Source organism: Crinia signifera, chromosome 4 (genome assembly GCF_055691185.1).
Source record: "Crinia signifera chromosome 4, ASM5569118v1, whole genome shotgun sequence".
NCBI lineage: Eukaryota > Metazoa > Chordata > Amphibia > Anura > Myobatrachidae > Crinia > Crinia signifera.
The window spans coordinates 13,796,623-13,809,469 of record NC_139220.1 but is presented as its reverse complement, the minus strand read 5'-3'; the positions used below and the strand labels follow the sequence as shown (position 1 = coordinate 13,809,469).

General features: G+C 45.9%; 1 protein-coding gene across 8 annotated transcripts in view; it reads left to right on the top strand.

Annotated features, from left to right (window-relative positions):
- CNOT4 (CCR4-NOT transcription complex subunit 4) overlaps positions 1–12,847 on the top strand; it is a 55,909-nt gene that overhangs the window by 22,161 nt on the left and 20,901 nt on the right. For 5 of the 8 annotated variants that reach the window (XM_083181156.1, XM_083181158.1, XM_083181160.1 and 2 more), the window contains exons 4-7: positions 44–130; positions 1,440–1,541; positions 4,425–4,550; positions 11,234–11,367. In XM_083181156.1, coding sequence (XP_083037282.1) covers positions 44–130; positions 1,440–1,541; positions 4,425–4,550; positions 11,234–11,367 — 449 coding nt within the window. The remainder of the gene's footprint in view (positions 1–43; positions 131–1,439; positions 1,542–4,424; positions 4,551–11,233; positions 11,368–12,847) is intronic. The other 3 variants (XM_083181157.1, XM_083181162.1, XM_083181164.1) reach the window with 1 other exon arrangement.

Genomic DNA, 12,847 nt, shown 5'->3' with positions numbered 1-12,847 from the left:
TATTTTTTTTTCCCCTTAATTTATTGTTCCTTTCCCATCACAGGTTTTAAAACGGCCAGAATATTTTGGGAAATTCGGTAAAATACACAAAGTTGTTATCAACAACAGCACATCTTATGCAGGCTCACAGGTCAGTAACGGGAACGGTTTACCGGGGTCACTTCCTGAAATATCAACGTGCACGTCTGTCAGAGCAAAGCTTTACTGTGAGATAAAGGGTTTGAGCAATGTCTTCGGAAATGAAACTCCATCGCTCCGAGTGTCAGGGCGATATCGACGCACCGGGCGATGTAGATCATGCATGATAACTGTAGTCAGATTGCCAGTGTTTTCACCAGAGAACACTGGCCCTGTCAGATCGCTCTGCAACATTGCCGCTTGTGTAGGCCCCTTAAGCACTACTGTACTTGTGCATTGTCTGGGCGCCCGATTTTTTTCATCGCATGCTTCGGGCTCGGTGACTCGCTGCGCTCGCCACACTATATAAAATCAACTCCATGCGTAGTTGGATAGTGGGGGTATGAAATCACCCATGGGTGGCTATACAATTAAAAATCGGGTCTCTACAATGAAAAATCGCATTGCATGAATTGTATGCCGCTATATTGCATGCGATGCAATACAATGAAAAAATTGGGCGCCCAGATATTACACAAGTACCAGCACTACATTAATTGCCAAAATGTGCAACAACATATCATGCCAAATTAAATCCCCCTCCCCAATTAATTAAAACAATACGCTTTTGTAATACTGTAGCTAGTATTTGTAATTCTTCAGTTAGGGGATTATTTGGACTGAATTTGTGGTTAATTTAAAATTGCATTTGCGTTTTGATATTAGTTTGTAAAGAGTTGACTATAATAAGTGCCAGCTCTTGAACCAAATCGTATTGGTTATAGGATTTTGGGGGGTGTTCAATCTGGGAATTCGACTGTCGGAATGTCCCGACAATCAGAATCCTACCGATCCGACAGTAACTCGAAAGTCGAAATCAATGTTCTGACTGTTGAGTGTCGAACAGTCCGTGGATCGGCAAAAATGGCCGTGAATTCAACAATCCTTGGCCGTTTCCGACAAGAGAGATCAAACTTTAAAAAAGGTTGGATCTGACACCCTTCAATACTGTCGGGAAATATTGGCACACATTGAATACCCCACTTTGTGTTTATTGGTGTGACCTCGATTTTTGTTGGTTTTAGAAGAACCAGGAGTTTTTTTCCCGGCTGGTTTAATTTTTCCATGCCCTCATAGCACATTCCCCGGTGATTCCGGTCGTGAGGTGCGCCAGTTAGGAACATGATTCATTTAGCAGTGCCCATAAACGACAACGTTTGGTCTAATGTGTTATCACAAGCCTTGGGATGAGGACATGAAACATGTATAGATAATTAGCCTTATGCTAGTGGCCGATAACTAAATAATGTTCTCTTTTGCAGGGTCCAAGCGCTAGTGCATATGTAACATACATACGGTCAGAAGATGCACTTCGAGCCATACAGTGCGTCAACAATGTGGTAGTAGACGGAAGGACGCTAAAGGTATGATGGAGCAGACAGTGCTCGCAGTGAGAACATTTTAGCCCTGCTGTGTGGGAGTAGTCAGTTTCTCTCTCTATCTTTCTCTTTCTTTCTCGCTCGTTGTCTCTCTCGCTCGTTGTCTCTCTCGCTGTCACTCTCTCACTGTCTCACGATATTAATCATCAAAGTGATAACCACGCATTGCTATGCCCATACACACAGAGCAATGTAACATTGATCAGATAATGGCCTGACATCGCTACGCATGTAGGCCCCTTTTAGCCCCCTCTGTTTCGGTCACAATAATATGACCCGACTTATAGTTACCGTCCTGTCTGCTGGAGGTTGACATGAGTTGCTTTAGTCATTGCACTTGGATAATGTCTGGGTTCTTCAGAAGAATGGAAGCATCCTACTTATAGTAAGAATTAATGTGCCCATTTTAATTGGGATGTTGCTGGCTCTTCGCTTTTTGTATACGTTTGTTGTGGTCTTATATCCACGTGACCGGGAAATCCATACAGTAGGAACCAGGATCGCCTGCTCAATAAGAGCTACGTGTTTTGCACAAAGAACAAAACCTTTATTCTTCCAGAATTATACATTTGTACAACTAAAAAAAAAAAAACTTGTTCCAAAAAAGTTCCATATTATTGGATGTGCTATGTTTTTGAGTGAGAACGGTTTTGTCCATTGATGCCATCGTACATACCATTTTGACCCCCAATATGTTTTTGTACCATCAAGCTAATTCAGTAATTATGAGTGTGTCCTCGTACACCTAGCTTCATTAAGCCATACAAATGGCGATATCAGACATCTCACCGGGTGTTGTGTCGACTTTTTCTTTACATGTCATCTCACTGGCATAACAGACATAGTGCAACACCACACTGGGCTAGATTCAGATGTGATTGGAGTTGGGCGATAGCACTAATATGGTAATGCAGCTGGGAGGGCGACGCGTATACTCCATGCATTAGTGATCCGGCTGCATGCCCCATGGGCTCAATCAAGTCGGCAGGTACAGGCCCTGCGTAGAGCCCAAGTAATCTGTCTTCTGACAGAGATCCCTACCAGGCATTGGTACTTTTGCGGTGTGCCTCCAGCCACATCTGAATTCAGTGTTAACACATACAAAGTCGCAGATGAAGCGTGGGAAAAGCTGTGGGCCTCCGCGTCGCAGCATTTCGTATACAGATTCAGACCTGTCGCACACAGATGTACAAGCGTGGCACAGCAATTTGCTGAGCGCAGTGTAGCAGAACAGTTTTTTATGGTTATTGTTTGTCCGAGAAAGGGCTGATCTGGGGCACCTGAAAAATCACTTGTCTTGTGACTGGTTGCCATGGTAGACATGAGAGAGAGTTTTTTAAGTCGATGGTAGTTCCTTCTATAACAACTCAAGGGAAATCGTAACACAAATGTGTCATCTGTCAGGTGTCAAGAATGGCTTATTTTCCAGAAATACCATTCATTTCTATTGCAGATCAAACCTTTTTAAGGAGAAAGGGGGTTAAATTATTTGAAAACTAGTGTTCTACTTGGTAGTTCTCTGGGGATTGTTCTGTGGGTATGGCAATGTAGTTACTTATCTGTGCAGCTTGTATTTTCATAGCTTTTTAATAGTTTTGTAAAATGAATCTGTAATCCTGGAGATCTGTTAGACATTTTTTACACATATAATGATCATTTGAAGTATATAAAGTATTTGTTAAAGAAGAGAGTAATACAGTAGAACACTTTTTGATACACAGGGGCGGAAAAAAACCAGTTGTGAAATAGATGAGCCATGGCACCTGCCAAAAACTGTTCTTTGCAGTTCCCTCTGTGACAGATTAGGATTCCATACATTTTGCTTTGACATTCTCTCTCGGCAGCCGTTTCACGGGTACACCGTAGCGGGCAAATTCACCATGGCTAATAGATTTTGCTGCTAGTTTGTATTACTATGTATGATGTAGTAAGGCTGTGACCTATAATATAGATCAGTGGTTCCCAAATTGTCTTCAAGGACCCCACACAGTGCATTTTTTCCAGTTCTCCTCACAGAATCACAAGTGAAATAATAAGCTCCACCTATAGGTCTTTTAAAATGTTTGAGTAATGAGTGCACCTATGCTCCTGCCGGGTGACCCGGAAAGCCGGAAATGTTGTTGGCCCTTAAAGACAGAGTTTAGGAACCACTGTTATAGATTGCCATTGCTCACAGCCTCCGTTTGGCAAGGAAATTGTTCAATTAATTCATTTTGGGGCTCCCAGACGTGGTCGTTTAGATGCGTACTCTGCAACATTAGAATGGTTTAGCCACTGGCACTCAGCCACGTAACATGCTAATGGACGTCTGACTGGTGCAATAATTGAATAGCTCTATTAAATGTCCCTTAGAATAGATGCCCAGTAGGAGGGATTAGCAACATATGAATCTGCCCCCATTGAGCTTAAGCTGTTGGCATGGCCACGTTGGTCTGCAGCTACAGGGTTAAATACGCCTTAAGAAGCCGTCTGTATAACTGCACAAGGTACTTAGATGAGTTGTCTTATCTGATATTTGTAGAATTATGTTACTACAGTACCTGTGTGGTGTTTTGTGTATTGTTGGTCTTTGTTCTCCATCCACTAGGGGGCATAATGACACTGTGATAGCCTGGAGAGGACTGGGCACCAAATTGTTACCCTGCAGCCCCAGACTTGCTGTCATTTTTGTGTACAATCCAGTGTGGTCTTGTATAGGACAATTATATTCATCTGATTTGATGCTTTCTTAGGGCATGTTTTGTCAAGATAACTGTCTTAATTGTACTGTGTTAAACACTGTTGAAGTCTATTGTATCTATGTTTTGAATTTTATAATGGTATTTTTTCTTTTTTTTTTTTTTTTCTTTTTCCGCTCACTCTCTCAAGGCATCTTTAGGTACTACAAAATACTGCAGTTATTTCTTAAAAAATATGCAGTGTCCAAAGCCAGACTGTATGTATTTACATGAATTGGGGGATGAAGCAGCCAGTTTTACAAAAGAAGAAATGCAGGTAAGAGCTTAATCTTGTTGCATTATTTTAGCTCTTTTGTGGAACCGCAATGGGCACTTCATGAACCCCATTTTTTTTTTTAACAATACAGTAGATGGGTGAGCTGCATTTTGGGGTACTTGTGTAGTTTCACGGCGCCACCACCAGTCTGTTAGAAACTTGGCAGCTTGCCAGACTCTGTGTGCGTGCCGCTCTAGCTGTTATCCTAGCTGTTCTCAGCGCTACGTTACCAGCGTAGCTTGTGCGCGTGCCACTCTAGCTGTTCTAATTGCAGCGCTACGCTATCAGCGTAGCGTAATGTACACGCTACAATTGAGACGCTTTAGCGTCTGAATCCCGAGTCCTTGCAAGCCGCTAAGAAGGGGGTTATCTGGATTCAGACGCTAATGCGTCTGAATTTGGTAGGGTGTAGGGGTACATAGGGGTGCACTGTGCAAAACACTCCTAAACCTGTTCACAATGACACTAGTCGACAGAACAGCTGTCGACCTTGTTAATTCCGCTATCCACGTCAACCAAAAAGAAGAGGGGACGCGGATACCTGTGAAGGTATCCGCGTCCCCTCACGGGGCTCGCTGCGCTCGCCACGCTTCGGGCTCGGTGGCTCGCTGCGCTCGCCACACTTTCTATTCTCGACTCCACGCCGACGTGGATAGTGGGGGTATGAAAAGGTCGTAGGACGTGTACTGCCGCCGCACGCCACGCTTCGGGTTGGCGTGGATAGTGGAATTAACAAGGTCGACAGTGTGGATGACTGCGAATTGCGCAGGGAGAGCTGCGAATTGCGAGAGGCGGTCGCTGGGGTGCCGCAAATCTCCACAAGAAAAAATCAAAACGAAAGGTCAACACATTAAATGTTGACATAATTGTGGCACTTCATTGGTGACCATGTCGACACATGAGAATGAATATGAAAACATTCTTAAAATGAAAAATAAATCTTTAAAAACTCATGTCAACCTTTTTCATCGTCGACCATAGCCGTGTCAGTGTTTTGCATGCGCCATTTGATCCTCGGGTTGGTCTGAATCGCGGCGGCTGGGGGCGGGGTGGTGGGGGTGTCCGCGGGAGGGGGGGGTCGCGGGGTGGTGTGTGTGCCATGAATTGCAGGAGGGGGGGTCGTGGGGGTGGGTGCTGCGAATTGCAGGAGGGGGGGCACGGGGGTTGTAGCGAAATTGCGGGAGGGGGGGCACGGGGGTTGTAGCGAATTGCGGGAGGGGGGGTCGCGGGGCCAGGGGGTTTTCCGTGAATCGCGGGGGGGATGGGCGCGGGGGGTTTCAGTGAATCGCGGAAGGGGGGGGACACGGGGCCGGGCTGCCGAGGAGGGGGGTCGCGGGGGCTGGGGTTGCTGCAAATCGTGGGGGGCACGAACTGTGGTAGGGGGGTTCGCGGGGGCAGGGGAGCGCGCAAATCGTGGGAGGGGGCGGTGCGAATCGCGGGAGGGGAGCGGCGGCGCGCTCACCTGGTGTGTCTGGTGAGTAGCTGTGTCTTTGCTGGGTAACATGGGGAGGCAGAGGGTGTCTGGCACTGTGAGCTCACTGGGCTGGTTCTCTGTCATGTGAGTCAGAGGCTCCACCCAGCGTTAGAGAGTCAGACACACTGAGTGACAGATGTAGCCAAATATATGAGATCTACTATCTTTTAAGCAGATTATTTGTCTCTTTAATATACAAAGTAAAATCTGAATCAAAGCCCCCCCCCCTTGTTGCAGGACTCCTCCCATTGCGCTAATGTGTACTACGTTTGAACAAAAAAAACATGGTGTATATTTTACGTGTCAGTGTGCACAGGTTGAACATTTCACCCTTTTGTCCGATTCTTTCCCCCAGAAAGTAAATAAGAGTATGTAGCGATTGTTCATAATGGCAATAGTCTAGAGATTGTACTGTGACCTGCTAGGAGGCTGGAACATTGTGTTTGTCAGAGTATAATGGCTGTGTTTGTTCTGCTGGAGAATCTCAATTCAGAGGCGAATAAATTCAGCCCTGTAAAAGGCTTGCAGCTATGTAATACTGCTAATTGCTTTTTAAATTACCTGTAATAAGATAATTAGCACTGTTAATTGCTATGCTTGACGAAAATCAAAATGACATTGGCAAACAGTCACGCATTACATGTTCCATATCCAGAAATGTCAAAATCAAAAATACTTTTTATTTATTTTATTAGCCTCAACCAAACTTGAAAAGTTCTATAATCTACTGTGGGGAAGAGGGGGAGGGGGGGGGGGGTCTATCTATATACAAGCGGGAGATAAATAACTGGTCATTCCGGGTTCTGTGCTGCGTCGGTTTCACAGGAAATAGATATTTTTGTTTTTTGTTACATGGTTTAACGGCCTTGTTTGGGGGCGGAGGGGCTGGTGGGTTTCGCTTTCTCGCGCCTGTAGCTCTGGTTCCAAGTGACGGAGTTATTCCGTTGCTTTTTGGTTGTTTGTCATGTTGCCGATTTCTGCTTGCACCGTCTTGAGGTGCAAAATCCATTTATGGAAGGGCTTTGGGGCACCTTAACTGGGGGGGCTGGGCGTACAACAATTGAATAGCTACTATGGCTTTGTATAGAAGCTACAGATGCGAGAAAACAATGGGAGGCCCAAGCTTCTTTTTTTCGAGATTATGGCGACCGAATTTTAAGTCTGCTCAAGGAATGTCTTTTGTATGATCGTGATTATGGTATATTAGATGTACATTGTGTAGGTCTACAGTAAACTCCTGTTGACCTTTTGACCATTTGGGTTATTTTTACCAAAGGTCTGTTTTCAATATATTTCAAATCAAAGAAAATGGTCCCAAATCTGTGTGTTTACTGCGCTATAACATTTAAATATTGGTATATTTTTGTTTTTAGACCTGGTAGCACAACATTGATTTAGAGATTAACTGAAATCTATGAAAATTGACCTTTTTATACCCTTTATTTTATTAACGGTTTCTTATATAGCGCACGCATATTCCGCAGCGCTTTACAGAGAATATTTGAACATTCACATCAGTCCCTGCCCCAGTGGAGCTTACAATTATTATTCCCTACCGCATATACACGCGCACAGACATTCTACGGTTAATTTTATTGGAAGCCAATTAACCTATCTGTATATTTTTGGATTATGGGAGGAAACCGGAGTAAACCCACGCAAGTACGGGGAAAATATACAAACTCCACACAGTTAGAGCCATGGTGGGAATCGAACCCATGACCTCAGCGCTGTGAGGCAGTAGTGCTAACCATTACACCGTCCGTACTGACCCGTATATATAACACATGGTGGGGATAGAACCCATGACCTCAGTGCTGTGAGGCAGTAATGCTATAACCATTACACCATCCGTACTGCCCCGTATATATAACACATGGTGGGAATCCAACCCATGACCTCAGCGCTGTGAGGCAGTAATGATAACCATTACACCGTCCGTACTGCCCCGTATATATAACACATGGTGGGAATCCAACCCATGACCTCAGTGCTGTGAGGCAGTAATGTAGCCATTACACCATCCGTACTGCCCCGTATATATAACACATGGTGGGGATAGAACCCATGACCTCAGCGGTGTGAGGCAGTAATGTAACCATTACACCATCCGTACTGCCCCGTATATATAACACATGGTGGGGATAGAACCCATGACCTCAGCGCTGTGAGGCAGTATTGTAACCATTACACCGTCCGTACTGCCCCGTATATATAACACATGGTGGGGATAGAGCCCATGACCTCAGCGCTGTGAGGCAGTAATGCTAACCATTACACCGTCCGTACTGCCCCGTATATATAACACATGGTGGGAATAGAACCCATGACCTCAGTGCTGTGAGGCAGTAATGTAACCATTACACCATCCGTACTGCCCCGTATATATAACACATGGTGGGGATAGAACCCATGACCTCAGTGCTGTGAGGCAGTAATGTAACCATTACACCATCCGTACTGCCCCGTATATATAACACATGGTGGGGATAGAACCCATGACCGCAGTGCTGTGAGGCAGTAATGTAACCATTACACCATCTGTACTGCCCCGTATATATAACACATGGTGGGGATAGAACCCATGACCTCAGTGCTGTGAGGCAGTAATGTAACCATTACACCATCCGTACTGCCCTGTATATATAACACATGGTGGGGATAGAACCCATGACCTCAGTGCTGTGAGGCAGTAATGTAACCATTACACCATCCGTACTGCCCCGTATATATAACACATGGTGGGGATAGAACCCATGACCTCAGTGCTGTGAGGCAGTAATGTAACCATCGCACCATCCGTACTGCCCCGTATATATAACACATGGTGGGGATAGAACCCATGACCTCAGCGCTGTGAGGCAGTAATGTAACCATCGCACCATCCGTACTGCCCCGTATATATAACACATGGTGGGGATAGAACCCATGGCCTCAGCGCTGTGAGGCAGTAATGTAACCATCGCACCATCCGTACTGCCCCGTATATATAACACATGGTGGGGATAGAACCCATGACCTCAGCGCTGTGAGGCAGTAATGCTAACCATTACACCATCCGTACTGCCCCGTATATATAACACATGGTGGGGATAGAACCCGTGACCTCAGCGCTGTGAGGCAGTAATGTAACCATTACACCGTCCGTACTGCCCTGTATATATAACACATGGTGGGGATAGAACCCGTGACCTCAGTGCTGTGAGGCAGTAATGTAACCATTACACCGTCCGTACTGCCCTGTATATATAACACATGGTGGGGATAGAACCCGTGACCTCAGCGCTGTGAGGCAGTAATGTAACCATTACACCGTCCGTACTGCCCTGTATATATAACACATGGTGATGATAGAACCCATGACCTCAGTGCTGTGAGGCAGTAATGTAACCATTACACCATCTGTACTGCCCGTATATATAACACATGGTGGGGATAGAACCCATGACCTCAGTGCTGTGAGGCAGTAATGTAACCATTACACCGTCCGTACTGCCCCGTATATATAACACATGGTGGGGATAGAACCCATGACCTCAGCGCTGTGAGGCAGTAATGCTAACCATTACACCGTCCGTACTGCCCCGTATATATAACACATGGTGGGGATAGAACCCATGACCTCAGCGCTGTGAGGCAGTAATGCTAACCATTACACCGTCCGTACTGCCCCGTATGTATAACACATGGTGGGGATAGAACCCATGACCTCAGCGCTGTGAGGCAGTAATGCTAACCATTACACCGTCCGTACTGCCCCGTATGTATAACACATGGTGGGGATAGAACCCATGACCTCAGCGCTGTGAGGCAATAATGTAACCATTACACCATCTGTACTGCCCGTATATATAACACATGGTGGGAATAGAACCCATGACCTCAGCACTGTGAGGCAGTAATGCAACCATTACACCGTCCGTACTGCCCCGTATATATAACACATGGTGGGGATAGAACCCATGACCTCAGTGCTGTGAGGCAGTAATGTAACCATTACACCGTCCGTACTGCCCTGTATATATAACACATGGTGGGGATAGAACCCATGACCTTAGTGCTGTGAGGCAGTAATGTAACCATTACACCATCCGTACTGCCCCGTATATATAACACATGGTGGGGATAGAACCCATGACCTTAGCACTGTGAGGCAGTAATGCAACCATTACACCGTCCGTACTGCCCCGTATATATAACACATGGTGGGAATAGAACCCATGACCTCAGTGCTGTGAGGCAGTAATGTAACCATTACACCGTCCGTACTGCCCGTATATATAACACATGGTGGGGATAGAACCCATGACCTCAGTGCTGTGAGGCAGTAATGTAACCATTACACCGTCCGTACTGCCCTGTATATATAACACATGGTGGGGATAGAACCCATGACCTCAGCGCTGTGAGGCAGTAATACTAACCATTACACCGTCCGTACTGCCCGTATATATAACACATGGTGGGGATAGAACCCATGACCTCAGTGCTGTGAGGCAGTAATGTAACCACTACAACATCCGTACTGCCCCGTATATATAACACATGGTGGGGATAGAACCCATGACCTCAGTGCTGTGAGGCAGTATAACCAATACACCGTCCGTACTGCCCCGTATATATAACACATGGTGGGAATAGAACCCATGACCTCAGCACTGTGAGGCAGTAATGTAACCATTACACCATCCGTACTGCCCCGTATATATAACACATGGTGGGGATAGAACCCATGACCTCAGCACTGTGAGGCAGTAATGTAACCATTACACCGTCCGTACTGCCCCGTATATATAACACATGGTGGGGATAGAACCCATGACCTCAGCACTGTGAGGCAGTAATGTAACCATTACACCATCCGTACTGCCCTGTATATATAACACATGGTGGGGATAGAACCCATGACCTCAGCACTGTGAGGCAGTAATGTAACTATTACACCATCCGTACTGCCCATCCATTAATAAGAAAGTCCCAGCTTATTGCACTTGATCCCAGTATATCTGTCGGTGAGAAGTGACCTGGGAATCCAAGGCTTCCTAGCAATAGATAGGTGATTAAGGATTGGTCTTGCTTGATTTTTTTAGAACTTTTGTAACAATAAAAGCATATCACTGTTGCTGGATATAGCAGCTACTTAAAGGTTGGAATTTTTGGAGCACCTTAATAACACCTCCCCTCCCCCTCACCCCCCTTTTTTCTACAGGCGGGTAAACATCAGGAATATGAACAGAAGTTGCTTCAGGAACTCTACAAACTAAACCCCAACTTTTTACAGTTGTCTACGGGTACAGTTGACAAGAACAAAAACAAAGTAACGCCCCTACAGAGGTACGATGTGTAAGTATTGGTACGGCGTGATCAGCTTCCCAGATGCATGCTTGCCTGTGTCTGTGGTGCGATGAATCCTGCATGATGCATTGTTGCAGCCCTGCGCGGGCGACTCCTGTGTCTTGGGATCCAGTTACAGTAGTGTCCTGTGGCTGGTGGGAATTCATTCCTGCAATAGTTATCATTAGGGTGTCGTGCGAGAGAAGGAATTGCTGCCTACTTACGGGATATTTGTATAGCGCATACATAGTCCGTGGCGTTTTGCTGTGTGTCACTCACAGTAGCCCCTGCCCCAGCGGAGCTCACTATCTAGATTTTCCCACAATGGGGGACACAGACCCACACCATTCTTTTAATTGTTAAATCGTTACCTACCAGAATGCATTTGGCGTGTGGGAGTAAACAAGAGTATCAGAGAAAATCCCATGCTAACATGGGGAGCAAGTGCAAACTCAACACAGACCGAGCATGTTGGGTATTGGCCACAGATCACTATCGGCAGGATCCTGAAATCCACATGTTCACAGGGCTCCTGAAGCTATTCAGTTGAGTGCGCTGTTAAGTGCGACTAGTGGATTCCTGATCGCGCCTCTTCTGGCAAAACTGGGATGGTGTAAACTCCATCACAGCGAGTCCATTCTCCTGACTAAAATAAAAGCCCTGTTTAAGTTGCGAGTGCTGACATTCTCTGACCAAACTGAATCGAATAGGTCCGGCAGCTCGTTCCCTGCACTGGTCACTGAATTGAATAGAGCCGAGAGTGTACGGCGATGCAGCTGGGTGACCGCTGGAATTGTGTGTTGAGCGTTACAAAGGTCACCAAAGACCATGGCTGCATTTTTTTTTTTTTATTGTGAAATATTTTTCTTGTGTATGAAGAATAGGGCAGAATAGACATCAGCGTCCCGATGGAGATAATACTGACTGCCTCACCCACCCCTTCATCACGACCCCTTATCATTTAGGCATTCCAATTGCGGTAGGGATTCCGGTGCCGCCATCCTCATTGATGACAGGATTCAGGCATTGTACATGCCGGCGTCCCTACCAGAGGGAGGCTGAACACCACCCCCCCACCCCCCCCCCCCCCCCCCCCACCACCACCACCCCTCGAACCTCTAACTTGAAAGGACCGATGTGCATCAATAATGGGTTCCGCAAAGTGTTAATGGGTGCTAGGCGGTAACCGTCCTCGTGAGGAGGAATGGTTACATAGCACACAGCTTGCTGAACACTTGCCTTGTTCTGTAATAGAAGTACTGGTCTCTGGGGGGTAAATGTATGAACGCTATGTGCAAGGTGATAATGCTCCAGCCAATCAGCTCCTAACTGTACATTTACATACCGTAGCTGATTGGCTGGTGCATTATCATCTTGCACGTAATGTTCTGTATGGGGATAGATAGTGATCTATGTGTAGTGTGTAATACAATTATGCGGCTATATTGCTTATTAATCATAGATTTAGTTCCCAGCGCTATGGGAACGA